General features: G+C 45.1%; 2 protein-coding genes and 1 long non-coding RNA gene across 11 annotated transcripts in view; 1 reads left to right on the top strand and 2 right to left on the bottom strand.

Annotated features, from left to right (window-relative positions):
• Positions 1 to 527: 527 nt before the first annotated feature.
• Positions 528 to 12,482, bottom strand: LOC140723129 (uncharacterized). Its single transcript, XM_073037757.1, has 2 exons — positions 12,437 to 12,482; positions 528 to 4,205 (listed from the first exon to the last, which is right to left on the bottom strand). The coding sequence occupies exon 2, from the start codon at positions 3,196 to 3,198 to the stop codon at positions 919 to 921; it is 2,280 nt and encodes a 759-aa protein (XP_072893858.1). The 5' UTR covers positions 3,199 to 4,205; positions 12,437 to 12,482; the 3' UTR covers positions 528 to 918.
• A 1,306-nt stretch (positions 12,483 to 13,788) lies between these two features.
• LOC140723130 (uncharacterized) overlaps positions 13,789 to 27,072 on the bottom strand; it is a 1,246,679-nt gene continuing 1,233,395 nt past the window's right edge. For 8 of the 9 annotated variants that reach the window (XM_073037763.1, XM_073037764.1, XM_073037761.1 and 5 more), the window contains one exon: positions 13,789 to 18,664. In XM_073037763.1, the coding sequence (XP_072893864.1) occupies positions 18,504 to 18,664 (161 nt within the window). In that variant the 3' untranslated portion in view covers positions 13,789 to 18,503. Of the gene's footprint in view, positions 18,665 to 23,252; positions 24,593 to 27,072 lie in introns of those variants that run through there. The other variant, XM_073037759.1, reaches the window with a different exon arrangement.
• Positions 18,555 to 26,452, top strand: LOC140723132 (uncharacterized). The gene is made up of 3 exons (XR_012097815.1): positions 18,555 to 18,694; positions 22,458 to 23,259; positions 26,046 to 26,452. It is a non-coding gene; the product is annotated as an uncharacterized lncRNA (long non-coding RNA).

Raw genomic sequence — 27,072 nt, 5'->3', positions numbered from 1 at the left:
TGATAAATTTACCCAGCCCGTCTGTCTCCTGCCCAGTTAGTAAAATTTACCTGGTACCTTCTTCTGCTCAATTAATATATTTACCAGGATCCGACTCCTACTCAATTAATAACATTTGCCTAGCTTCTACAAGTCTTCCGACAGATACTTTCCCGATCCCGTCAAGGTATGCAAGCAGCCCTCGGCGAGGAACCGTGCCTCCAAAGGAACTGATGGAGAGCGACAAAAGGTGAAATACCCGTTGGGCGCCCGGTCGGTCTCCGCAGTCCCCGGAGTGGTCCGGCCGCTTACTCAGTCTGTCTGCTTCGCACTCTCTGTATTGGGATCCTGTTCGTGACGCCCAATGTTAAAGTCGAATCTGAATAAAACTCGGGAGACCAGTTTCCTCTAGGCACCACAGTTTATTGGATTCTCTTGCAAGAGTTTGAGACCCAGTTATCAAAGGGAAGGCATGTCAGTGCTGCCAACCATCTGACAAGTGGACTCACTCATTCAGGTTACAGCAGTATATTTAGTAAGTTCCATACGTCACTGTTGCAAGCTGCTGTTAGAACCAAGTCTGTTAGTGCAAAACTTAATGTCTTAGATAACAGAGTGCACTAACTCAAGGCTTGAATATAGATGGATATACAGTCCAGTCCTTATCAGCTATTCCCTTTGCAAGGTCCTGACTTCATTCCAGACAGATGTTCATTGCTGTCCTTATCGATGAGTGCTTACTCAAACACGGGTACAATATACATTATCAAATTCTCAATGTCCCTCTGACAATTAAAAGGAAACCAGTATAAGCCGTTTACTTTCTTAACCGCTGAAGACAGAGTTTACTTTAGTTCAAAAATTCCTATTCAGTCCCAATTATTCTTTTAGCTAGAGGTTACTTGGGTTCAAAATGATTTTTTATATATCCGCATTTCCTCAGAATGGTTTATCCCCAGTGTGAGTTTGCTGATGTCTCGAGAGCTGAGATGAACGACTGAATCCTTTCCCACATTCAGAGCAGGTGAACGGCCTCTCCCCAGTGTGAACAAACTGATGTTCTTTCAGCTGAGCTGAATCGGTGAATCCCTTCCCACATTCTGAGCAGATGAATGGCTTCTCCCCAGTATGAATTCGCTGGTGTCTCAAGAGCTGAGAAGAACGACTGAATCCTTTCCCACATTCAGAGCAGATGAATGGCCTCTCGCCAGTGTGAACTCGCTGTTGTAACTTCAGTTGAGATGACTGAGTGAAACCCTTCCCACATTCAGAGCAGGTGAATGGCTTCTCCCCAGTGTGGATTCGCCGATGCTCCTTCAGTTGAGATGACTGGGTGAATCCTTTCCCACATTCAGAGCATGTGAATGGTTTCTCCTCACTGTGATCTAACTGGTGTGTTAATAGACTAAAACGCCGAGTGAATCCTTTCCCACAGTCTGAGCAGGTGAACGGCCTCTCCACAGTGTGAACAAACTGATGTTCTTTCAGATGAACTGAATCGGTGAATCCCTTCCCACATTCAGAGCAGATGAATGGCCTCTCGCCAGTGTGAACTCGCTGATGTAACTTCAGTTGAGATGACTGAGTGAATCCCTTCCCACATTCAGAGCAGACGAACGGCTTCTCCCCAGTGTGGATTCGCCGATGCTCCTTCAGTTGAGATGACTGGATGAATCCTTTCCCACATTCAGAGCATGTGAATGGCTTCTCCTCACTGTGATCTAACTGGTGCGTTAATAGACTAAAACGCCGAGTGAATCCTTTCCCACAGTCTGAGCAGGTGAACGGCCTCTCCACAGTGTGAACAAACTGATGTTCTTTCAGATGAACTGAATCAGTGAATCCCTTCCCACATTTAGAGCAGATGAATGGCCTCTCGCCAGTGTGAACTCGCTGATGTAACTTCAGTTGAGATGACTGAGTGAATCCCTTCCCACATTCAGAGCAGACGAACGGCTTCTCCCCAGTGTGGATTCGCCGATGCTCCTTCAGTTGAGATGACTGGATGAATCCTTTCCCACATTCAGAGCATGTGAATGGCTTCTCCTCACTGTGATCTAACTGGTGCGTTAATAGACTAAAACGCCGAGTGAATCCTTTCCCACAGTCTGAGCAGGTGAACGGCCTCTCCACAGTGTGAACAAACTGATGTTCTTTCAGATGAACTGAATCGGTGAATCCCTTCCCACATTCTGAGCAGCTGAATGGTTTCTCCCCAGTGTGAATTTGCTGGTGTCTCAGGAGTTGAGATGAACGAATGAATCCTTTCCCACATTCTGAGCAGCTGAACGGCCTCTCACCACTGTGAACTCGCTGATGTACCTTCAGTTCAGATGACTGAGCAAATCCCTTCCCACATTCAGAGCATATGAATGGCTTCTCTCCAGTGTGGACTCTCTGATGTAACTTCAGTTGAGATGACTGGGCGAATCGTTTCCCACATTCAGAGCAGGTGAATGGCTTCTCTCCAGTGTGAACTCGCTGGTGTCTGTGTAGGTTGGACGAGTGAGTGAATCCCTTCCCATAGTCAGAGCAGGTGAACGGCCTCTCACTAGTGTGAACTCGCTGATGTAACTTCAGTTCAAATGACCGAGCAAATTCTTTCCCACATTCAGAGCAGGTGAACGGCTTCTCCCCGGTGTGGACTCGCTGATGTGACTTCAGTTCAGAAGACTGAGCGAATCCTTTCCCACATTCAGAGCAGGTGAATGGCTTCTCCCCAGTGTGGACTCGCTGATGTCTCTGTAGGTTGGACGAGTGAGTGAATCCCTTCCCACAGTCTGAGCAGGTGAACGGCATCTCCCGAGTGTGAACTCGCTGATGTAACTTCAGTACAGATGACCGAACGAATCTTTTCCCACATTCTGAGCAAGTGAACGGCTTCTCCCCAGTGTGGACTCGCTGATGGGACTTCAGTTCAGATGACTGAGCAAATACCTTCCCACATTCAGAGCAGATAAATGGCTTCTCCCCAGTGTGAGCTCGCTGGTGTCTGTGTAGGTTGGACGAGTGAGTGAATCCCTTCCCACAGTCTGAGCAGGTGAATGGCCTCTCCCCAGTGTGAACTCGCTGATGTACCTTCAGTTCAGATGACCGAGCAAATCCTTTCCCACATTCAGAGCAAGTGAACGGCTTCTCCCCAGTGTGGACTCGCTGATGTGACTTCAGTTGAGATGACTGGGTGAATCCCTTCCCACAGTCTGAGCTTGTGAATGGCATCTCCCTAGTGTGAACTAACTGATGGTGCAGCAAGTGATTTGACTGAGTGAATACCTTCCCACAGTCTGAGCAGGTGAACGGCCTCTCCCCAGTGTGAACTCGCTGGTGTCTCTGTAGGTTGGACGATTGAGTGAATCTCTTCCCACAATCTGAGCAGGTGAATGGCCTCTCCCCAGTGTGAACTCACTGGTGTCTATGTAGTGTGGACGAGTGAGTGAATCTCTTCCCACAGTCTGAGCAGGTGAATGGCCTCTTCTCGGTGTGAACTCGCTGCTGTTCATTCAGTTGAGATGATTGAGTGAACCCGTTCCCCTATTCAGAGCAGGTGAATGGCTTCTCCCCGGTGTGAACTGATTGGTGTCACTGTGGTCTGGTTGAGCGTGTGAATGTCTTCCCACCATCCGAGCAGGTCAATGTCCTCTCACTGGTGAACTTTAGGATATACCTTCAGCATCGACAATGGAACGAATTGCTTCCCACAGTCAGAACAGGTGAAGCATCTCACTAAGGTGTGAACTTGCTGATGTATCTTCAGACTGGATGACTGAGTAGTTCCCCTCCCTCACACAGAGCAGGTGAATGGCCTCTCCCCACTGTGAACTCACTGGCGTGTCTGTGGGTAGGCTGTGAGTGAATCCCCTCCCACACTGAGAGAAGGAGAATGATATCTCACTGCGATCAATTCTCTGTCAATTCAGAAAGTCGGATGTTTGAATCCCTTGTACAATCAAAGCAGCTGAAGAACTGATCTCCAGTGAACAAATGCTGATGTGTTCTCAGCACCCCGGTTCCAGTGGATTTCACTGAGTTACAACAGAAAACTTCATTTCAGTGACAGAACACATTACCAGCTGGTATGAGATAATTCTTCATCTCCGTGGATCAACAACAGATGTGTTGGTGTCGCAAAGAAAATATTTGGTCACTCCTTAAATATCCAGAGTCAGCAAAACTGATGTGTTGTTGTGTTTGAGATTCCCGTGCACAAGTGTTCTGTCATTTCAAACCTGTAAAAATATTTGCAAAAGACATCAATGGGTGAAGGACAGTATTTCAGGAGAGATTATAGTCTGTGGTAAGAACATAAGAAATAGGAGCAGGAGTCGGCCATCTGGCTCGTCGAGTCTGCTCCACCATTTAATAAGATCATGGCTGATCTGGCGATGGACATCTCCACCTACCTGTCTTTTCCCCATAACCATTAATTCCCCTACTATGCCAAAATCTATTCAACCTGGTCATAAATATATTCACTGAGGTAGTCTCCACTCCTTCATTGAGCAGAGAAATCCACAGATTCACCACCCTCTGGGAAAAACAGTTCCTCCCCATTTCCATCCCAATTTCCTCCAAATCTTGAGGCGACGTCCTCTAGTTCTAGCCTCATCTACCAGTGGAAACAACTTTCCTACCTCTATTTTATCTATTCCTTTCATAACGTTACACGTTTCTATATGTTCTCCTCTGAATGAGAGCTATGGCATCACAATTTTACCAATTTCAACTCAAGTTGGGGGTACTCATCTTGAGATATACCCCAGGCTACCATGGGAAGTGAGGGAGGAAAATGCTGGACGTCTGGTAATGATCTTTGCACCATCAGTAGGGAGGGAAAAAGTACCAGAGGATGAGGAGACATTGTTCTCTTTTCAGGTAAGCCAGATAAGCCAGGAAATTACAGACCAGTGGTTCTTACTTCAGAGGAGGGCATGCTGTTGGAGAAGTTCCTGAGAGGCAGCATTTCTGAGCATTTGGAGAAGCATCATCTGATGTGGGATAGTCAGCGTGGCTCTGTCTAGGGCAGATCGTGCCTTACGAACCTGATTGATTTCTTTGAGGATGTAACAAAACACACTGATGAAGGTAGAGCATTGGATGTAGTGTGCATGGCTTTCAGTGAGACTTTTGATAAGATTCCTCATGCAAGGCTCATTCAGAAAGTAATGACGCAAGGATCCAAGTAGACCTTGCTTTGTGGATCCAGAAATGGCTTGCCCACAGAAACCAAAAGGTGACTGTAGATGGTTCGTATTCTGCATGGAGGACGGTGACAAGTGGTGTTCCACAGGGATGTGTTCTGAGACTCCTTCTCTTTGTGATCTTTATAAATGATCTTGATGAGGAAGTAGAAGGGTGGGTCAGTAAGTTTGCTGATGACACAAACGCTGAGGGTGTTGTGAATAGTCTGGACAGTTCTCCAGAGGTTACAGCAGGACATCGATAGGATGCAGAACTGGCAGATGGAGTTCAGCCCAGATAAGTGTGCTGTGGTTTATTTCAGTACATCAGATTTGAAGACAGAATGTCATATTATGTTAGGACTCTTGGCAGTGTGGAGGATCAGTGAGATCTTGGGGTCCATGTCAATTTTACACTTAAAGCTGCAGCGCTGATTGACATTGTTGTTAAGAAGGCCTTCATCAACCATGGAACTGAGTTCAAGAGTGGTGAGGTAATGTTGCAGCTATATAAGACCTGATTTATACCCCACTTAGAGTATTCTATTACCTCATTACAGGAAGGATGTGGATACTATAGAAAGAGTGCAGAGGGGATTTACAAGGATGTTGCATGGATTGGAGAACATGCCCTATGAGAATAGGTTGAGTGAACTTTAGAGCGACGGAAGATGAGAGGTGACCTGATAGATGTGTATAAGATGATGAGAGGCATTGATCGTGTGGACAGCCAGAGGCTTTTTCCTGGGGCTGAATTGGCAAACACAAGGGGCATTGTGTTAAGGTGCTTGGAAGTAGGGTCGATGGGGATGTCAGAGGTAGGTTTCTCACACAGAGAGTAGCAGGTGTATGGAATACACAGCCAACGATGACAGTACAGGCAGATACCATACAGTCTTTTGAGAGACTCAGATAATTTCATGGAGCTTAGAGTACACAGAGTGCAATGCAGATGGGAAATACGAGGCAGTTTCTAGAATAGATTACATGGACGGCACAACACTGTGGGTCGAAGGGCCTGTATTATATTGTAGATTTCTATGTTTCCATATGCACTCATCTTCTAACAAGGCATGGATCAGACATTCTGACTGACCATCAAATTATCTGACTATATCCCTGTCTTTATGAGAATGGGCTGTTTCTGACTTCAATCAACCTGTGACTTGGCTCAATTTGTTTCTCTCCTTTGGGATTATTTCAAGTTCTGGGCATGTTCCACAATACTACAAAGATCACTTGATACTGCATGTACGATCCTGGAGATTTACTAATTACTTCGATCGCCCCCCCCCCACCTGCTGATTGACAGTGATGAACCCATCGATGGCAATGCAAAGTGGAGGGCAGTGGTTATTCTCATTGGAGTGCGGCACCTTTGTGATCTGAAAGCCAGAAGTCACGTCATCGAGGTAAAGGTGTTTCATATCGTTATTAACCCAGAGAGAACTAAATCTGATGAAAGGTTTTATTTCCATACAGCACTAATTGACATTTTCACTGACTGGAAGGTAAACTTTTCAACCGAGCTTAACTGGGAATTATATTTTTGTGCGGATTCATAATCCTCGGATTTACATAGTGGAGCTCGGCAACATTTGGGAGATACATCCGCTCGCACTTCCTTCGACTGTACGGAACAACACCGGCAATACCACCCATGGCTGCCTCTTTACCCAGAAACCCTCACAAAGAGAAACCTCCCGGTGTTGTTGGGCTGGTCGTGGACTGGGCTGAGAGTTTGGAAGGTGGTGGTGCATGTGTGAATGTGGTTTGGAACTTGTTGAGGGAAAGAGAGTGGGGAAGGAGCGGGAATTGCTGGGAGGGGATTGCCTGGGTCTGGTAATGGCAGACAAGGTGAGAGGAGGGGCTGAGGGAAAGAGAGTGGAGAAGGAGCGGGATATGGATTTGGGATCAGAGGTAGGTAGCTGTGGAGAAATGGATTATTGTGAAGGGAGAAATAAAGGGAATAAGGAGATAGTGAGGGGATGGATGAAAACCGAGACAAAGGGAATAAAAGAATAAGAAATGACAATGCAGAGAGTTCTGAAAGTGAGGAAGATGAAGAAGTTCAGAGAGGAGGTGTTGTCATAATTAGGTTTAATAAGAAGGTGCAAGGACACATGAAGATAATTAACCCGTTTGTGCTAACAAAAACTCTGGCAAATAAGATAGGGGAAATAGTATTTGCAAAAGTCCTTAATGATGGCAATCTATTAGTAAGATGTGCGAATGAGGAACAACTTGAGAAAGCACTCAAGCTAAAAGAGATAGAAAAATGCAAGGTGGAATATACAGGGAAGGTGGGAGCATGAAATGGTGGTTGTAAAGGATCAACGGGTGTACCAATGAGTATAAACATGGAGGAGCTGAAGAGGAATATCAAAGGGGGGAAAGTAATTAATGTTCTGAGACTGAAAACAATAAAGGAGGGAATGAAAAAGGAAAATGAAATAGTATTGATTGAATTTGAAGAAGAAAGAGTGCCAAGGAAAGTGTTCCTGGGTTTCATGAGTTACCCAGTAAGGGTATATGTGCCAAAGCCATTGAGGTGCTATAATTGTCAAAGGTTTGGACACATAGCTAAAAACTGTAATAGGCAGAGGAGATGTGCCAGATGTGGGGATGATCATGAATATGGAAAGTGCGGAACAGGAGTGCAACCAAAATGCTGTAATTGTGGAGGAGTTCATAATGTGGCGTATAGTGAGTGTGAAGTTATGAGACGGGAGAATAAAATTCAAGAAATATGAGTGAAAAGAAAGATCCGTTATGCAGAAGCTGTAAGAATGTCAAGAGAACAGAATAATGCTCCTAATGACCAGAGAGCAATAGGGATGCAAGAGATGCAGCAAAGAGTAAATGACAGGATTTATGTGGAAAATAAAGCTGTAGTAACATTCATTGCAGGAGTCATTATTAGTACGGCAGAGGTAAAGTCAAAAAGTGACAAAATTCAGCTGGTGGTCAAAGCAGCAGTAAACCATTTAGCAGGACTGACATGGGAAGAAGTGAGGGAGAACCTCACTAATCAGTCAAGCCAGAAAGTGTCATAGGTTAGTTAGTACTCATTATGGTGATTCTTTTGCAATGGAATGCAAGGAGTTTACTGGCCAATGGCCAGGAATTTAAGGAATTTATTAAGGAAATGGTTGTAAAACCGGATGTAGTGTGTATTCAGGAAACTTGGTTGAAACCAGTTTTAGACTTTGTGGTACATGGGTATACAATGATAAGGAAAGATAGAAATCTAGGGGGAGGAGGAGGTTGTGCTATGTTAATCAAGCAAAGTACACCGTATAGAGTACTGGAAAAAGGAGTCGATCAGGAGTACATAGTGGTGGAAATATGGGAGAGAGGGGAGGGAGTGGTTATAATTAACTACTACAATCCATGTAAAAGGTTGGATTTGGACAGCCTACTAAGGATACAAGGACAAAATAGACACAAAGTAGTGTGGTGTTCAGATTTCAATGCTCACAGCACAATATGAGGGGATCCGATTACAGATTCAAATGGAACTGTAATTGAAGATTTGATGGAAGAAAGGGATTTGGTATGTATGAGTGATGGTAGAGGAACAAGGATAAACATAACAACAGGAACTGAGTCGGTATTAGAGATTATGTTAGTGTCTAATGTCTTGGCTGGCATCAGTAACTGGGTAGATTGGACTGTTTCAACAGTAGGCAGTGATCACTACCCAGTTTTATTTTCAGTGGGTGAAAGAGTTGAAATAAGACCAGGTGGGGGAGTCCCAAAGTGGGTGTTTGGAAAAGCAGATTGGGGTAAGTTCCAGAAGTTAAGTGAAGAAGCATTGACAAAGATTGACATTTCTGGAGATATAGATTAATTAAACAGTCAGGTGACTTCAGCAATTATTATGGCAGCAGAAGGATCTATACCCAGGAGTAAAAATAGGATGAATAGAAAAATAGTGCCATGGTGGTCAGAGGAATGTTGTCAGGCTGTAAAAACCAGAAATAGAGCAATCAGGCTAGTTAAAAGAACCCATAATATGCAGCAATTGATTCAATATAAGAAGGCACAGGCAGTGGTGAGAAGAACTATACGTCAAGCTAAAAGGGCAAGTTGGAGGAGTTTTGCAACAAAATAGGAAGAACAACGCCTGTGGGAGAGGTATGGGGAATGATTAAGAGGATGGGGGGAGATAGAAGGGATTGGGAGTATCCAGTAATGATGTCTGAGGAGGAAACAGCAGTCTCCAGCAGGGATAAGGCTGAGATCATGGCCAAGTCATTTGTCAAGATACATAGTTCAGAAAATTTGTCTGAAGAAGGGAGAAGGAGAAGGGAAAGAACAATGAGTCAATACCCAGGTGTGTTAAACAGGAGGGAAGATATAATTGATGATCCATTTACTTTGGCAGAAATGGTGAGAGCAATAAAGAGATCGAGACCAGGGAAAGATCTAATATGCTACTTTATGCTAAAAAATCTAGGAGAAGGAGCGCTCTTGAAGTTACTGCATTTTTACAACAGAGTGTGGGAGGAGGGAAGATTACCAAGTGCATAGAAAGAAGCAGTAGTAATTCCAATAAGGAAACCTGGCAAGGATCCGTCAAAACCCACTAGCTACAGGCCAATAGCACTAACATCAAATATATGTAAGGTAATGGAAAGGATGATAACTGAAAGGTTATCATATGATCTTGAGAAGAGAGGAATGCTGGCAAGTTATCAGAGTGGTTTTCGGAACGGAAGGAATTCCATGGACTCAGTGATAAGGTTAGAGACTGAAATAAGAAAGGCCCAGGCAAATAAAGAAGCAGTAGCCTATGAAAATTGAAAAAGCCTATGATATGATGTGGAAGGAAGGATTATTAATTAAACTGCACAAGATGGGGGTTGGGGGGAGAGTTTTTAATTGGATTAAAGATTTTTTGTTTGGTAGACAAATTCAAGTTCAGATTGGATCAGAATTATCAAAACAGTACATAGTGGGAAATGGCACACCTCAGGGTAGTGTGATTAGCCCCTTACTTTTCATCATTATGATCAATGATGTCTTCACAAAGGTACCAGTGGATATAGGTAGGTCACTGTTTGCGGATGATGGGGCCTTGTGGAAAAGAGGCAGGAACACGGAGCATATAATCAGGAAACTACAAGGAGCAATTGATGAAGTGGTAGAGTGGGGTTATGATTGGGGATGTAGATTTTCAGTGGAAAAAACTCAAACTGTATTTTTCACTAGGAAAAGAATTGAAGTAGGGAAGAAGTTAAGGATGTATGGGATTGATTTAGAAAGGGTTGGATCATTTAAATTTCTGGGAGTTATATTTGATTCACGATTAACATGGGCAGACCATATCAGGAAAGTTGCGGAGAAATGTAAAAAAGTAATAAACGTGATGAGATGTTTGACTGGTAGGGAATGGGGAGCAAGTTGTTCAGCATTAAAGAGAATGTATGTGGCTTTAGTAAGATCTGTGTTGAATTATAGAAGTGTAGCATATGGATCAGCAGCTAGGTCTCTTATAAGGAAACTGGATGTGATTCAGGCTCAGGTGTTGAGAGTGTGCAGTGGGGCTTTTAAAACATCACCAGTATCAGCCCTGCAGGTAGAAATGGGAACAATGCCTTTGGAATTAAGAAGGATGCAATTGATGGCAAACTACTGCGTTAATTTGCAGGGACACAATGATTCCCACCCTGCTAAAGGAGTGTTGCAGGAGTCCTGGGAAAATGGGAGGTTTCAGAGGGAAAACATTAGTCGGGTAGGGAATGATATTGCTAGATCATGTGGAGTGTTTGATCTAAGGATAAGTCCTTCAGTAGTTTATCTGGTTGTAGCTCCATGGAAGCTGGTATGGCCTGACGTAGACCGGCATTTGTTAGAGGTAAAAAGGAAAGGAAAGTATAAAACTGATTTGGTAAGTGCATTTAACTGTTATGTGATGGAAATGTATAGTGATTATACTCAGGTCTATACAGATGGTGCTAAGGAACCTGAGACAGGAGTGATAGGGTTTGGGGTGGCAATACCAGCAAAAGCAATTGCAATCAGCAGAAGAACATCTGATAAGTTAGCGGTGTGTACAGTGGAGATGATGGCAGTGTTGGTTGTGTTGCGTTGGGTGGAGAAAACTAAACTAGTCAAAGCGTTGATATGCTCAGATTCAACTTCAGTACTAGCAAGTTTAAGGTCTTCTCACTCAAACAGCTGGCAAGATGTACTTCATGAAGTCCTTCAGTCAGTCACAAGAGTTGCAAATCAGGGAGGTCAGGTTAAATTTCTATGGGTTCCAGCTCATGTAGGGGTGAAGGGCAATGAAAGGGTGGATGAGTTGGCAAAGAGGGCAATAAAGAAAGAAAATATAGAAATGCACATTAGTATTAGTAAAGCAGAGGTTAAGTGTGTAATCTGGGAAAAAAAATAACCAAATGTGGCAAGAAAGATGGGACAGGAAGGGGAAAGGGAGGCATTTATATCAAATACAAAAAAGTGTTGCAGGTACTAGGGTAGGAAGTAGATACAGAATAGAGGAAATTGTGTGGACTAGGTTAAGGCTGGGGCACTGTGCACTAAACCAAACACTGAAATTGATAGGGAAACGCCAGACAGGACCGTGTGAGGAATGTCAGGAAGAGGAGTCAGTAGAGCATGTAGTTCTGAGTTGCAGGAAGTATGGGATACAGAGAGAGATGATGAGAATTAATCTAAGGGAACTGGGGGTGCAGGAATTCACATTAAAAGGGTTGCTGGGCATGGGTGAGAGAACACAGGTCAGGGTATTTTTAGCTTTCTTAAGGGGTACAGGGGTTTTTTATAGGATATGATGGATAGACAGAATTAGGGTACTAGGATGGGGAGGATAAAGTGTAGGTTAGGTTATGTGTATGTGTCCGATTGGATGAAGGGATTTAGAATGTGAGTCCATCGCATACTCCGGAGCAGAAAGTGACGGTAATGCACCTTTAAGCTGGGTTCCAACCGCTGTAAAACAAGAGAGGGGGGGGGGAGAGAGGGGGAGGGGAAGTGGGAGGGGGAGAGAGAGGGGGAGGGGGAGAGAGGGGGGAGGGGGAGAGAGAGGGAGAGGGAGAGAGAAACCTCCCTGGCCGCATCGAAAGGCCCAAGAATGCGCATGCGCCGGTAAGCATGCTCTGGGGCCGGGTACGGATCGTGGGGCTGAGAGAGGGGGGAGGACCAGGACCGCCGTGGGGTGCAGCACCAGTGTTGCTGGAAATCAGAGTAATTGTCCTTCGGTCGCGTTTCAGACGCCGGTGAATTAGAACCCGCCCGGAACCCGCTCTTACCTTTGTCCGGTCGTTTTCGGCCTCCGGGCTACTCAGCGCATGCGCGATACTCGGGATGGTGGCGCCGACCGCGCATGCGCAATGATTTATCAGGCGCGAATCTGCAGATACAAAACCCAAAGCAAAACAGACAAAATGCTGGAGGAACTCAGGGGGGCAGGCGGCGACTATGGAGCGGAGTGAACAGTCGGCGTTTCAGACCGACACCCTTCTTCAGGACTGGAAAGGAAGGGAGGGAGTCAGATTGTGGGGCGACATGAGGTGATAGGTGAAAACGGGAAAGGGGGAGGCGTAAAGTCAAGAGCGGTGAAGTCGCTGAAAGAGATATAGGGCTGGAGAATAATAATAATAATAATAATAATAATAATAATAATAATAATAATAATAATAATAATAATAATAAATACTTTATTGATCCCGAGTGGGAAATTCTTTCGTTACAGCAGCAATATTTAAAATCGCACTTAGCAGTGTGAAGCCTTTACTAAAAATAGAGAATAATAACATACACAGTAATACTGTACCAATGTGCAATAATAATGTATGAAACAATATTGCAGAGACTATTGAACTATGATCTGTCGCAGAAAGATGTATTGAATTGACTTTATTTTTTACATCCTTCCCATACATGTGGAGTAAAACTGTTTACGTTATGCCTCCGTCTAAATGTGCAATGTGCAATCGTAGTATTTCATAGTAATTTATAATAAACAGAACAGTCAAGGTAACATAGAAATGCACTCAAATCAGCGTGAGTTAAGCAGTCTGATTCCTGGTGGAAGAAGCTGTCCCGGAGCCTGTTGATCCTGGATTTTCTGCTGCGGTAGCGTTGCCCCGATGGTAGCTGCTGGAATAGATCATGATTACCGTGACTCGGGTGCCCCATGATCCTGCGGACCCTTTTTACACACCTGTCTCTAAAAATTTCCTGAATCATGGGAAGTTCACAACTACAGATGCACAGGGCTGTCCGCACCACTCTCTGCAGAATCCTTCGATTAAGGGAGGTAAAGTTCCCATACCAGGCAGTGATGCAACCACTCAGGATGCTCTCAATTATGCTCCTGTAGAAAGATCTTTGGATTTGGGGGCCCATACCAAACTTCCTCAACCGTCTGAGGTGGACGAGGCGCTGTTGTGCCTTTTTCACCGCACAGCTTGTGTGTACAGACCACGTGAGATCCTCGGTGATGAGGATCCTGAGGAACTTAAAGCTGTTTACCCTCTCAACCCCAGATCCATTGTTGTCACTAGGGGTTAGCCCGTCTCCATTCCTGTAATTCACAACCAGCTCCCTTGATTTTCCGACATTGAAGGAGAGGTTGTTTTCTTGACACCATTGTGTCAGAGAGATGACTTCTTCCTTGCAGGCCACCTCATTATTGTTTGAGATTGGGCCAATCAATGTGGTGCTGTCGGCAAATTTAATGAAGAGATTGGAGCTGTGGGTGGCCGGTTAGCAGATGGACTGTTGTATGTGGTTATTACATCTGATAGGAAAGAGCTTCTGTAACGGTCCTTGTGACAGCGGTGCTGAGTGAGTCTGATCGAAAGGGTGCTCCGCTGCCTGTGCAGTCGCTCATGGTGAGGATGTGCCCGATTGTCCCTAATGGGTGTCCATTTGTTTAGTGACACCACTCCTCTCCACCACTCACTCCAAAGAGCCCCGGTTGTGGCCAAGGACGGTTCCAAACTTTCTGATGAGTTTATTTTGCATCGATGCTGCTCCCCCAACGTAAAGCGGCAAAGAAAACTGCAGTCGCTACAACAGACTGATAAAACATCTCCAGCATCCTGCCTGACACATTCAAGGATCTCGGCTTCCTTAGAAAATGGAGACCGCTCATCCCCTTCTTGTAAACAGCCTTACTTCTGTTACTTGTGTTCTCAGCGCCCGGTTCCAGTGGATTTCACTGAGTGACATCGAAAATATTTCAGTCACGTTTCCGGCTGAGATGAGACACTACTTCATCCCCAAGGATCAACAACTGATATATCGGTGTTTCAATGGAAATATCTGGTCACTCCTTAAATATCCGGACAGAGGTGTGTTGTGTTTGAGAAATCCCGGACACAAATTGCTGTTTCTTTCCTGTAGAAAGATTTACAGAAGACATCAATGGATGAAGGACTGAATTTCGGGGACGGCATGGTCGTGTACTTTGGTAGAAGAAATAAAAGGGCAGACAGTTTTGTAACTGGAAAAAATATTTAAAAACATTAAAAATTAAAGGGCATTCTGAATCCTCGTGTAGGCTTCCCTGAAGGATAATTTGCAGGTTGAGTCGATGTTGAGGAAGTTCTCTGTGATGTTGGCATTCACTTCGAGAGGAAAAGCAAGGATGCATTGGTGAGGCTTTACAAAGAGACCTCACTTGGAGCATTGTGAGCAGTTTCCGGCCCCATATCCAAGAAAAGATGTGCTGACCTCGGAAGGGGCTCAAAGGAGCCACAGGAATTTGAACAGCACCCCACTAAGTCTGTTGACGGGACATTCACCGTCTGGACTTCAACAGTCCTCTCTCCAATTCCAGCCTCACTCTTCCTGAACATTGAACTCTCCACTTCCGCTGCACTAATCCTAACCTCACCATCAAACCCGCAGATAGGGGAGGTGCTGTAGTAGTCTGTCGGACTGACCCCTACCTTGCTGAGGCCTATCGCCAACTCTCGGACAACTCCTCTTACTGACCCCTCGAACAGGACGCCAGTAAGGAACACCAGGACATCGTCTCCCACATCATCACCAACCATTTTGACTCTGGGGATCTCCCAGCACCACCACCAACCCCATACAGTAGCTGAGCCTACTGGGCCTGAACACCTCCCTCTACAACTGGATCCTGGACTTCCTGACTGGGAGACCTCAGTCAGTCCGGATCAGGAGCAGCATCTCCAACACCATCACACTGAGCACGGGGGCTCCCCAGGGCTGCGTGCTCAGTCCACTGCTGCTCACTCCGCTGACCCACGACTGTGCTGCAACACACAGCTCGAACCACATCATCAAGTTCGCCGATGAAACGACCGTGGTGGGTCTCATCAGCAAGAACGACGAGTCAGCTTACAGAGAGGAGGTGCAGCGGCTAACGGACTGGTGCAGAGCCAACAACCTGTCTCTGAATGTGAACAAAACAAAAGAGATGGTTGTTGACTTCAGGAGGGCACGGAGCGACCACTCCCCGCTGAACATCGACGGCTCCTCGGTAGAGATCGTTAAGAGCACCAAATTTCTTTGTGTGCACCTGACGGAGAATCTCACCTGGTCTCTCAACACCAGCTCCATAGCAAAGAAAGCCCAGCAGCGTCTCTACTTTCTGCGAAGGCTGAGGAAAGTCCATCTCCCACCCCCCATCCTCATCACATTCTACAGGGGTTGTATTGAGAGCATCCTGAGCAGCTGCATCACTACCTGGTTCGGAAATTGTACCATCTCGGATCGCAATACCCTGCAGTGGATAGTGAGGTCAGCTGAGAATATCATCTGTGTCTCTCTTCCCGCCATTACGGACATTTATACTACACGCTGCATCCGCAAAGCAAATAGCATTATGAAGGACTCCACGTACCCCTCATACAAACTCTTCTCCTTCCTGCCGTCTGGGAAAAGGCTCCGAAGCATTCGGGCTCTCACGACCAGACTGTGTAACAGTTTCTTCCCCCAAGCTATCAGACTCCTCAATAGCTAGAGCCTGGACTGACACCTTGCCCTACTGTCCTGTTTATTATTTATTGTAATGCCTGCACTGTTTCTGTGCACTTTATACAGTCCTGGGTAGGTCTGTAGACTAGTGCAGTTGTTTCTTTTTTCTCTCTGTGTTGTTTTTTTAAATAGTTCAGTCCAGTTTTTGTGACATGACACAGTAACACCATGGTCCTGAAAAACGTCGTCTCATTTTTACTATGTACTGTACACAGCAGTTATGATTGAAATGACAATAAAAGTGACTTGGCTTGTCTTGACAATATTTCCCGGACCCCGAAGCTCCTGTTTCTGCCTCCTCCGCAAAATCCTAAACCCCCGTGTCCAGGTAGACCCATTGTTTCAGCTTGTTCCTCCCCAATGAACACATAGCATACCCCGACTCTGTCTTATCCCCAATCCCCCACGGTTCAGTCTCTCCCTACCTACAGCGGCATGCAAAAGTTTGGGCACCCCGCTCAAAAATTGTTACTATGAATAGCTAAGCGAGTAAAAGATGACCTGATTTCCACTTTCCATTCCCATTCTGATATGTCAATCCATGGTCTCCTCCACTGTCATAATCACGCCACACTTACACTGGAGAACCAACGCCTTATATTCCTTTTGGACAGACTGCGACCTGGTGGCATGAACAACGATTTCTCAAAGTTCCGGTGATGTCCCTCATTCACCATTTCCCATTCCCTTTTTCCTCTTTCATGTTATCTCCTTGCCTCCCTCTGGTGCTCCACTCCCGATTTTTCTTCCAATGCCTTCACCAATCAACTTCACACCTCATCCCCCCTCCCGATTTCACCAATCACGCTGTTTCACTCCCCGCTCCTCCGACCTTTTAGATCTACTCTGAGATTTTTTTAAATCTCCAGTCCTGCCGAAGGGTTTCGACCCGAAAGGTCGACTGTTCTTTCTCTCCATAGATGCTGCCTGGCCTGCTGAGTTCCTCCGCCATTTTGTGTGTGTTGCTCACAAAAATGATTCCGGGAATGAAACTCTTGTCACATCAGAGGCGTTTGATAACTCTGGGCCTCCACTTACTGGAATTCCGAAGAATGAGGGGGAGCTCATTGAAAACCTATCAGGTGTTGAAATGTCTCGATGGAATCGATGTGGAGAGGATGTTTCCTGTGGTGACCCAGAGGACAGAGGCTCAGAATAGAGCGACGTCCTTTTAGAGAGGAGATCAGAGGAATTTCTTTACCAAGAGCGTCGCGAACTGTAGGATGTATGGCCTCTGGACTGACCGTAAACGTCAGACTAGGACGTAGCACAATTTCATTCTCTCATTGGTGTTACTCCCTGGTGTCGCTGTGCTGCCCGTGTGCGCGGTTGCACAGTATCTGAAACACTCCCACGCAGATCACAGTCGATGCGGCGCTGATGGAATTTTCTTTCATTGGAAGTGCCGTGCAGTGTTCAGGCCATGCAGAAAGATTCCTGCCCAGATCAGTGGCCATGTTCCACAGCGCCACAAAGAGCCCGTGATATTACATGGCTAATCCGGGAGACTCTCCAATTACTCTGACCCACCCACTCCAGCTGACTGACGGTGGTGAACCCATCGATGTCCAAGCTCTTGTCTCTCTGTTGCAATCACATGGACGGTACAAGAACCTCAGGACTCGCACCACCAGGTTCAGGGACAGCGGCTGCCTTCCCCAGGGACAGATCCCTTCCCCAGTGATCAGGATCGTGAACAACAGAGGATAATTACACTGCCTTGTCCATCCATTGAGATGCTCCCACAACCAATTATAGCACTTTAGCGAATTTATATCTTGTTCTTTCATCTCCCGTTATTTATTGGAATTTAATTATATTTGCATTTGCACAGTTTGTTGTCTTCTGGTTGATATTTCACTGATGCTGTTATAGTCACCATTCTATGGATTTTCTGAGTATTCCGCAGGTAAATGAATCTCGGGGTTGTAGGATGTGCTCTGATAATAACATTTACTCTGCACTTTGAGTTTCAGGGAACCTCCCCTGATTCTGGGAACAAATGGAGACTGACATCTCCGGCTCCCGACAGCGTCATCAGACACACGCAACCATTCAGTGAACAGCGCTGGGAGCAACATGTTCTCATTGGTGGGCGGGACGCTGAGCTCTGGGAGAAACATGTTCTGAATGGCGGGGGAGTGTAGGTGGGCGGGACGCTGGGAAAATAGGTTCTCATTGGCGGAGGAGTGTAGGTGGGCGGGACGTTGAGCTCGGAGCAGGCCGAACATGGAACCGGGAGCGAGTGGATCCGAGGAGAGGCGGCAGATCGCGAGATGCATCTCGAGTAAAGGCTGCAACACCGGCCGGGGGTTTGAATCCTTCCGATAGCAGATGTGAAGAGACTATGAGATGTTGCAGCTACACGGAGGGCGCCCGGCCTTTCCCCGCCGAGGATCGCGGCCTGTTGTCTGGAGCTGTCTCACAGACCCGTCCCTTCCTGCTGGGAGACGGGAGCTGCCCCGCAGCGGCTGCCGATGGATTTCCGGAGCTCTCACCGCTCCCCTGTGCAATCCGAATGGCTGAAGGACAAAGGAGAACAAAGCGCAAAGGTAAACCCGTGCTTTAGAAAATAAGAAACAGGAGTAGGTGTGGCCATTCGGCCCTTTCTACCTGTTCTGTCCTTTCCTGCGAATACGCCCGATCATTGACATCAGCTGCACTTTCCTGCAACGTTCCCATAATCGCTGGGCCCCTAAATTTTTCTTTCAATTCGTAACCCTAGTGGAGAAAATTCCGAAGTTTTCCCACACTGTGGTTGAGAAAAATTCCCCTCATCCTGATGAGCTGGTCTCGGATTTTGAGTCTGTGACCCCTGGTTCCACACCCCAGCCAGGGGAAACATCATTCCTGCCCCGACCCTGTCAGTACCCTGTGAGACTGTGTCTGTCTCAGGCAGACCACCTCTTATTTCTCTCATTTTGAGACAGGCCCAGTCAGTGTAATCTCTCTGAGGACACCAGCACAACCCCGGAATCAATCTGGGAAACCTCTTCATTCCTTTTATCCCACAGACTGACTCTGAGAGGAGAGCAGACCTGTGTACTCTCTCACCAGGACCGCGGATAACTTCAGAGGAGTTCGTCATTCTTGTGTTAGACCCCATAGGACCATTTTGCCGATCACGTCTGCTCCGTCACTTCATCACGGCTGATCCATTTTACCTCTCTTTCGCAGTCTCCTGCCTCACCCCCTCCACACCGCCCCATATCCCTTCCTGCCCTGACCGATCAAGGGTCTTATCAACCTCTGTCTTAAATATACATGACTTGGCCTCCGTAGCTGCCTGGGGCAACAATTTCCACAGATTCAGTCCACTCTGCCACAGAAATTCCTCGTCATTTCGGTCCCAAAAGGACAACCCTCTATTCTGAGGCTACGTTCTCTGGTCTTAGACCCGCCCACCAAAGAAAACATCCTCTCCACATCCACTCTGTCAGGGTCTTTCAACATTCAATTAGGTTACCCGTCAGTCTTCTGAGTTCCAGTGAAAACTGGCCCAGAGCCATCAGACTATCTTCACATTACAAGCCGTTTAATCCTGGAATCATTTTCATGAGCCATTGAACCCTTTCCAGTTTCAGCACATCTTTCCAGGATAAGGGCCCAACACTGCTTCAGTACTCCAGGTGAGGCCTCACCAATGCTTTATAAAGACTCAACATTACATCTGTGTCTTTATATTCTCATCCTCTTCTAATGAATAGTGAAATCACATTTGCTTTCCCCACTCCTGCAAATTCACTCTGCACACGGACTCCCACTTCCCTTTGCATCTCAGTTTCTGCGTTTTTCTCCATTTAGAAAATAACCAACCCTTTTATTTCTGAGACCAAAGAGCATGAGCGTACATTTTCCGACAGTGTGTCCCATCTGCCACTTCATTGCTCAGTCTCCGAAGCTGTCTAAGTCCTTCTGTAGTCCCTCAAACCCCGAATCCAATCCTCTGTATATGAAATAATGTTTGATGAGTAAATCTGATTTGCTGTGACAATGACCTGTTTTGAGACTTTTGAAAACCGAAAGGGAATCTGAACAAATGACAACTTTACATGGACAGATTCCCTGCACCCACTGTAAGCACGAAATGATGGCGACCAGTTCTGCTGTAGATCCTGATAAATGGATGGTAGGTTAAACTATCTCAGTAACTTCCTTAATATATAGTGAATCAACCCATATTTCAAGTGTGATAAAAACCCAGGCACACAAAACTAAAAACACTCTTCTTGTGAAGTTCCCAACAGTCCTCCAACACACCTTGAACAGATTAATCATTTCTTCTCCCTTAAATTAATCTAATATGTTAACATAAAATTCAACCTCCACAATATTTATCAATTATTTTCTGATCCGATGCTTCCATGTCAGCTTATTATCCGTCCACATGCCTGGAAATCTTACCACTGACACCTTTTAAGGAGTTTGACCAGATCATTTCCAATCAAGTGCAGGTCTGTTCATCCTGTTTGTAAAACACATAACTTGTCTTGTAGCTGCTGGAAACTTAAATCCTATCTATTTGCCAACTGTTTGACCTTATTAATTGTGAATACATCCTTTATACATGGACAAATTTCAAAAATCAAAATTTCTACCTCTAATCCATAAACCATCATCTGCACCTAGTGATTAACACACACTCCAAAACCTATTTCAGAAAAAGTTTCATTAATTATAATATGAAGTAATAAACACTACCTTGTGGGATCCCAATCTCTATCTCATGATGACCTGAATATAATTTGTACACCTGTACCTGACACAAGATGTCCAATCACAAAAAAACTCAGGCCCACTCCATCCTCATTTCCACAATTTCTTAAAAATTCTTTCCTTCCATAAATACCGTCTGCCTTTTGAATAGTAAAAATATTGCTGTTACAACATCTGTATTTAACTGTGCTTTCCTAATATCATCTTCCAAACATAAAAATGAATTCAATGTCATACTTGCCCACCCATACCTTTACAAGACGTCCAAATAAAAACAATCAGAAATATTTGCACAATAGACCCCTCAGTTGCATTTCCACAAATTAATCAAAAGTCAATCCTTCAATATCAAAAAATAATGCTATTACAGCGTCTTTATTTAACTGTGCTTTCCTAATATGAACTTCCAAACCCAAAAGTGATTCAAATGTTATTCTATCTTTCTGAATTCCCGTCTGATAAAACGTGAAATCACCTCTTTTATCAAAAATATAATTCAAACTCTCGATTACCATACATTCCACAAGTTTACATAAATGAGACGTTAAGGATATTGGCCTATAACAAGGAGGATCAGACGGGGAGCTCCAGGTTTTAGAATGGTTACGACTACAACCATTTTCCATGAGGAAAGTGGATGGCCAAACCTCCAAATACAATTCAAACAGTTAATATTTCCACACAAGAAAATTACATACATACCTGTTGAATCAAGAATTTCTACAACAAGTGCGTCATAAATTTTATTCCCAATCACAACTCTATACCCTGCCCCTTTCCTTATAAAACTGGCCACACCACCCCTCTACCAACTAACCTGTCAAGCCTAACGACAATATAATCCTGCACAGGAATAAAAAATTAAAATGTGCAGGTTTCCTGAACAGATATAACATTGGAAGAATCTGAAAATCAGAAATAATCTTCTTAAAGTCTTGACCATTATAAATCAGATTTAGTACATTTCATTGATATATTTTAATCCTATTATGTATGTTCACAAGTAGACTGGGATACAGGTACCCCACCCAACAAAACTTCATTTAAAACTTCCCACAAAACACCAGTTACACCAAGATACCTTTCTGCAGCTTTCACAATAATTTTAATTTCCTCAGTAGGATGAGATGTCTGAGCAGTACAATTCACCACATCGGTTATAAACATCACAAACTTCATTTTATCCAGCAGTGAAGTATCTTTGGTGAGAGAACTGTGATGCCGGCATATATCCACTGACGTCACAGTCTGTTCTCTGAGTGGGATCACTTTATCCAGTTTACCTGCTCTGCTTGCTGTACTTGTCCTTGAACGGGCCCTTCTGCTCACTGTGTTGTTCTGAACCAATTGAACTGGTCACTTCATGCCTTACTAAACCAATCCCTTCTGCCTACACAAGGAACACATCCCTCCATTCTCCTCACATCCACGTGGTATCTAATAGCCTCTTTCGCATCTGCCTCCACCACCACCCGATATTCACTCCAGACACCCACCACTATGGGAATGAAAAAACAAAACTTGAAATGCAAATTTCCTTTAAACATCCTGAGTCAGGTTTGTAACATCATTGTCTTTTCTAATTGTTTTTTTCCACAGCAGCTATGCAGAGAAAAGACAAAATTACACTGAATTACAAAATACTTCAATAGTGCAAAAAGGACCAATGAGGATGTGTTCCCTCTTTCTCCTGAAGTGCATGTCCACTGGCATTGGACATTTCCTCCTCAGAGAAAAAATCCCGGCTGTCCACTCTGTCTGTGCCTCTCACATTCCTGTAAACGTCTGTCAGACCTCCCTCAGCCTCTGCCACTCCGGAGAAAATTACCCGAATTGTCCGGTCTCACTTTATCCAGGCAGCATCCTGTTAAGCCTCTTCCACTCACCATCCAAAACCTCCGCATTATTCCTGTATTAGAATGCAATTCTCCAGATGTGGTTAAACTAGAGATTTATACAACTGCAACATAACTGCCTGACAATGGAACCACTATCTGGGAGTTATGAACTCGGATTCCAAGATCCCCCTGTAGATCAACACAGTCCAATCTCGCCCCATGAATATAACAGCAAAGAGATAATGCTGAGGCTTTATAAGACAAGAGGCAGGCCACACTTGGAGTATTGTCAACAATGTTGGGCCCCATATCTCAGACAGGATGTGTTGTCATTGGAGAGAATCCAGAGGAGGTACAGAAAGATGATTTGGGGAATGAAGGAGTTAAAATACAAGGAGCACTTGGCAGCTTTGACCCTGTGCTCACTGGAACTCAGAAAAATGCGGGGACATCTCATTGAAACCTACCGAGTGTTGAAAGGACTGGATAAGGTGGATGTGGAGAAGGCATTTCCTGTGGTGGGGCAAAGCCACAAAGTCGAGGGGCCACCTTTTCAAACAGAGGTAAGCAGGATATTTTTTTTATTAGCCAAGGTGTATTGGATCTGTGGAATGCTCTGTCACAGACTACGGTGGAGGCCGAGTGTGTGGGTATATTCAAGGCGGAAGTTAATCGTTTCCTGATCAGTCAGGGTATCAAAGGATATGGCGGGAGGTCAGATATCTGGAATTGAATGCGATCTGGGATCAGCCATGATGGAAATGTGGCTGACTCAATGGGCTGAATGGTCTAATTCTGTTCCTATGCCTTATGGACTTATGAACACAAGCCCCCTCAATCATGATGAATCTCCTCTGCACTCTTCCAGCACAAAACATCCTTTGTACAGAATGCTAAGCGGAACTGAATGTAACTTTTCAAGAACGTTGTCAAGTCAGGCAGCATCTGTTGAGGGGAATAGAGTCAATGGTTGGGACAGAACCCCTCCCTTACGGCACTAACACAGGCCCTTCGGCCCAACCTTTCCATGCTGTCCTCCTGTCCATTTAAACTAATTCCTCTGCCTGTCTTTGACACAGAACACAGAAATCTACAGCACATTACAGGCTCTTCAGCCCACAAAGTTGTAGCGACCATGTAACCTACTCTAGAGACTGCCTAGGATTTCCTGATCGTATATCCCTCTATGTTTCTAAGCTCCATGAACCTATCTAAGAGCCTCTTAAAATATCCTATTGTATCCACCTCCACCACCGTTGCCAGCAGCCCATTCCAGCACCCACCACTCTCTGTGTAAGAAACTTACCCCTGACATTCCCTCAGTACCGACTTCCAAGCAGCTTAAAACTACGTCCCCTCGTGTTAGTCACTTCAAGCCTGGGAAAATGCCTCTGGCTATCCACATGGTCAAAGCCTCTCATCATCCTATTACAATTACTTATGTACAGATTAGGAGAATTATAGCTTCAACATCACCTCACAGCTCTTGAACTCAATCCCACGGTTGATGAAGGCCATCACACCAGACATTTTCCTAACAACACTGCCAACCTCCACAGCAGCTTTGAATGTCGTATGGACATGGACCCCAAGATCTCTCTGACCCTCCACACTGCCAAGAGTCTTACCATTAATATTATATTCTGCGTTTAAATTTGACCTGCAGAAATGAACCTCTTCATCTGTGTTGAACTCCATCTGCCACTTCCCAGTTCTGCATCCGAGGTGAGGAAATAGATTGCTGAGCCTCTGGCTAGGATCTTTATGTCCTCACTGTCCATGGGAATGGTACCAGAGGATTGGAGGGAGGCGAATGTTGTCCCCTTGTTCCAAAAGGGTAGTAGGGATAGTCTGGATAATTATAGACCATTGAGCCTTACATCTGTGGTGGGAAAGCTGTTGGAAAAGATTCACAAAGATAGGATTTATTGGCATTTAGAGAATCATGGTCTGATCAGTGATAGCGTGGCTTTCTGAAGGGCAGATTGTGTCTAACAAGCCTGATGGAGTTCTTTTAGGAGGTGACCATGTATATAGATAAGGGTAGTGCAGTGGATGTAATCTACATGGATTTTAGTAATGCATTTGATAAGGTTCCACACGGTAGGCTTAATCAGAAAGTCAGAAGGCATGGGATCCAGGGATGTTTGACCAGGTGGATTCAGAATTGGCTTGCCTGCTGAAAGCAGAGAGTTGTGGTGGAGGGAGTACATTTGGATTGGAGGGTTGTGACTAGTGGTGTCCCACAAGGATCAGTTCTGGGACCCCTACTTTTCGAGATTTTTATTAACGACCTGGATGTGGGGGTAGAAGGATGGGTTGGCAAGATTGCAGAAGACACAAAGGTTGGTGGTGTTGTGGATAGTGCAGAGGATTTTCAAAGATTGCAGAGAGACATTGATAGGATGCAGGAGTGGGCTGAGAAGTGGCAGATAGAGTTCAACCTGGAGAAGTGTGAGGTGGTACACTTTGGAAGGACAAACTCCAAGGCAGAGTACAAAGTAAATGGCAGGATACTTGGAAGTGTGGAGGAGCAGAGGGATCTGGGGCTACATGACCACAGATCCCTGAAATTTGCCTCACAGGTAGACAGAGTAGTTAAGAAAGCTTATGGGGTGTTAGCTTTCAAAAGTCGAGGGATGGAGTTTAAGATTCGCGATGTAATGATGCAGCTCTCTAAAACTCTGGTTGGGCCACACAAGGAGTACTCTGTCCAGTTCTGGTCACCTCACCATAAGAAGGATGTGGAAGCATTGGAAAGGGTACAGAGGAGATTTACCAGAATGCTGCCTGATTTAGAGAGTATGGATTATGATCAGAGATTAAGGGAGCTAGGGCTTTACTCTCTGGAGAGAAGGAGGATGAGAGGAGAAATGATAGAGGTATAGTTGATATTATGGGGAATAGATAGAGTGGACAGCCAGCGCCTCTTCCCCAGGGCACCACTGCTCAATACAATGCTCAGGACATGGCTTTAAGGTAAGGGGAGGGAAGTTCAAGGGGGATAATAGAGGAAGATTTTATACTCAGAGAGTGGTTGGTGCGTGGAATGCACTGCCCGAGTCAGTGGTGGAGGCAGATACACTAGTGAAGTTTAAGAGTCTACTAGACAGGTATATGGAGGAATTTAAGCTAAGGGAGGCAGAGTTTAAGGATCGGCACAACATTGTGGGCCGAAGGGCCTGTACTGTGCTGTATTGTTCTGTGTTCTATCTATTTCTAGCTGGAATCTCTCTTTTAATTTAATTTCTCATTGAAGGCACGACACAGTACAGAAAACGTAATGCATTACATTTTCCTCCATTTTGCTTTGATACCTTACCCCGAAACAACACCACAACGTCATCAGTGGGGCCTTCTGGGAGTTGTAGTCATTGGTCCTCGCTCGCTCCCTGTCAAAGCATGTTTCGTCAGCCACCACAGACGTCACCGAAACAGACCCACCGAGGCGCGAAGGGGAATCACACCCGTTCTTGTGGGCGCCGAGACCGGCGACACCCACAGAAGCGAATCGCTGACCTCCGCCATGGAGATGGAGCGGAAGAGGAGGGGCTGATCATGGGCCGATTTCCTCCAGCCTATCGAAGCTCAGACGTAACACTGACCCCTGATGTCACTGGCTGTGGTGCATGTCGCTCAAATGGGAACTCAGAGGGTGATTAGTTTATGTGAACGTCAGTCAGCCTTCCTGTCTTTATGAGTTTGGATTTGGATTTATAACGGGACAGGAAGCAAATTGGGAGAAATGTGAGTTTTTATGTGATGGTGCATCAGTCTCCGAGTTACATTATTAACAATAAAAGGGCAAAGGCCGTTGTGAGGAAGTAGGTGATTTACTGGAGGTTATATGGAGATAATATTGGAAGGGATATCAAACTTGGAATTGTTTGGGATACGATTTAGAAAATGGGGGGATTTGTGGGGATCATAATATTCCAGTGTTGATTAATGAGGGCAAAATGATTGTTACTGAAACAGGGAAGGTTGTGTTACTGGCTGGGTCATTTGTTGAGATTCATAATCAGGATATTTTAAGTGAAGAAATTAAACAATGTAGGGATATGTTTTTCAGTGCTGGAATGATGTGCTGGAAGTCAGCTGTAGCAATGATAGTATCACTGATGGAGAGATTTCTTTGTATGAATTTAAGACGTCTATTAATAATGCAGGTCAGGTGCTCCCAGGAAAGAGTGATATTTGAAATTGTAATTGTTTCTAATTCGCTTTTGTGAAAATATTAAATGTTTGAATTGTGCATCTACTTTCCTCATGGAAAATGGAAATAGTCGTGCCAATTCTAAAACCTGGCAGATCCCCATCTGATCCTTCTAGTTATGGGCCTATATCGTGAATGTCTCATTTATGTAAACTTATGG

Source organism: Hemitrygon akajei, unplaced genomic scaffold (assembly GCF_048418815.1).
Source record: "Hemitrygon akajei unplaced genomic scaffold, sHemAka1.3 Scf000101, whole genome shotgun sequence".
NCBI classification, from domain to species: domain Eukaryota; kingdom Metazoa; phylum Chordata; class Chondrichthyes; order Myliobatiformes; family Dasyatidae; genus Hemitrygon; species Hemitrygon akajei.
This window is presented reverse-complemented; position numbering and strand designations above follow the sequence as displayed.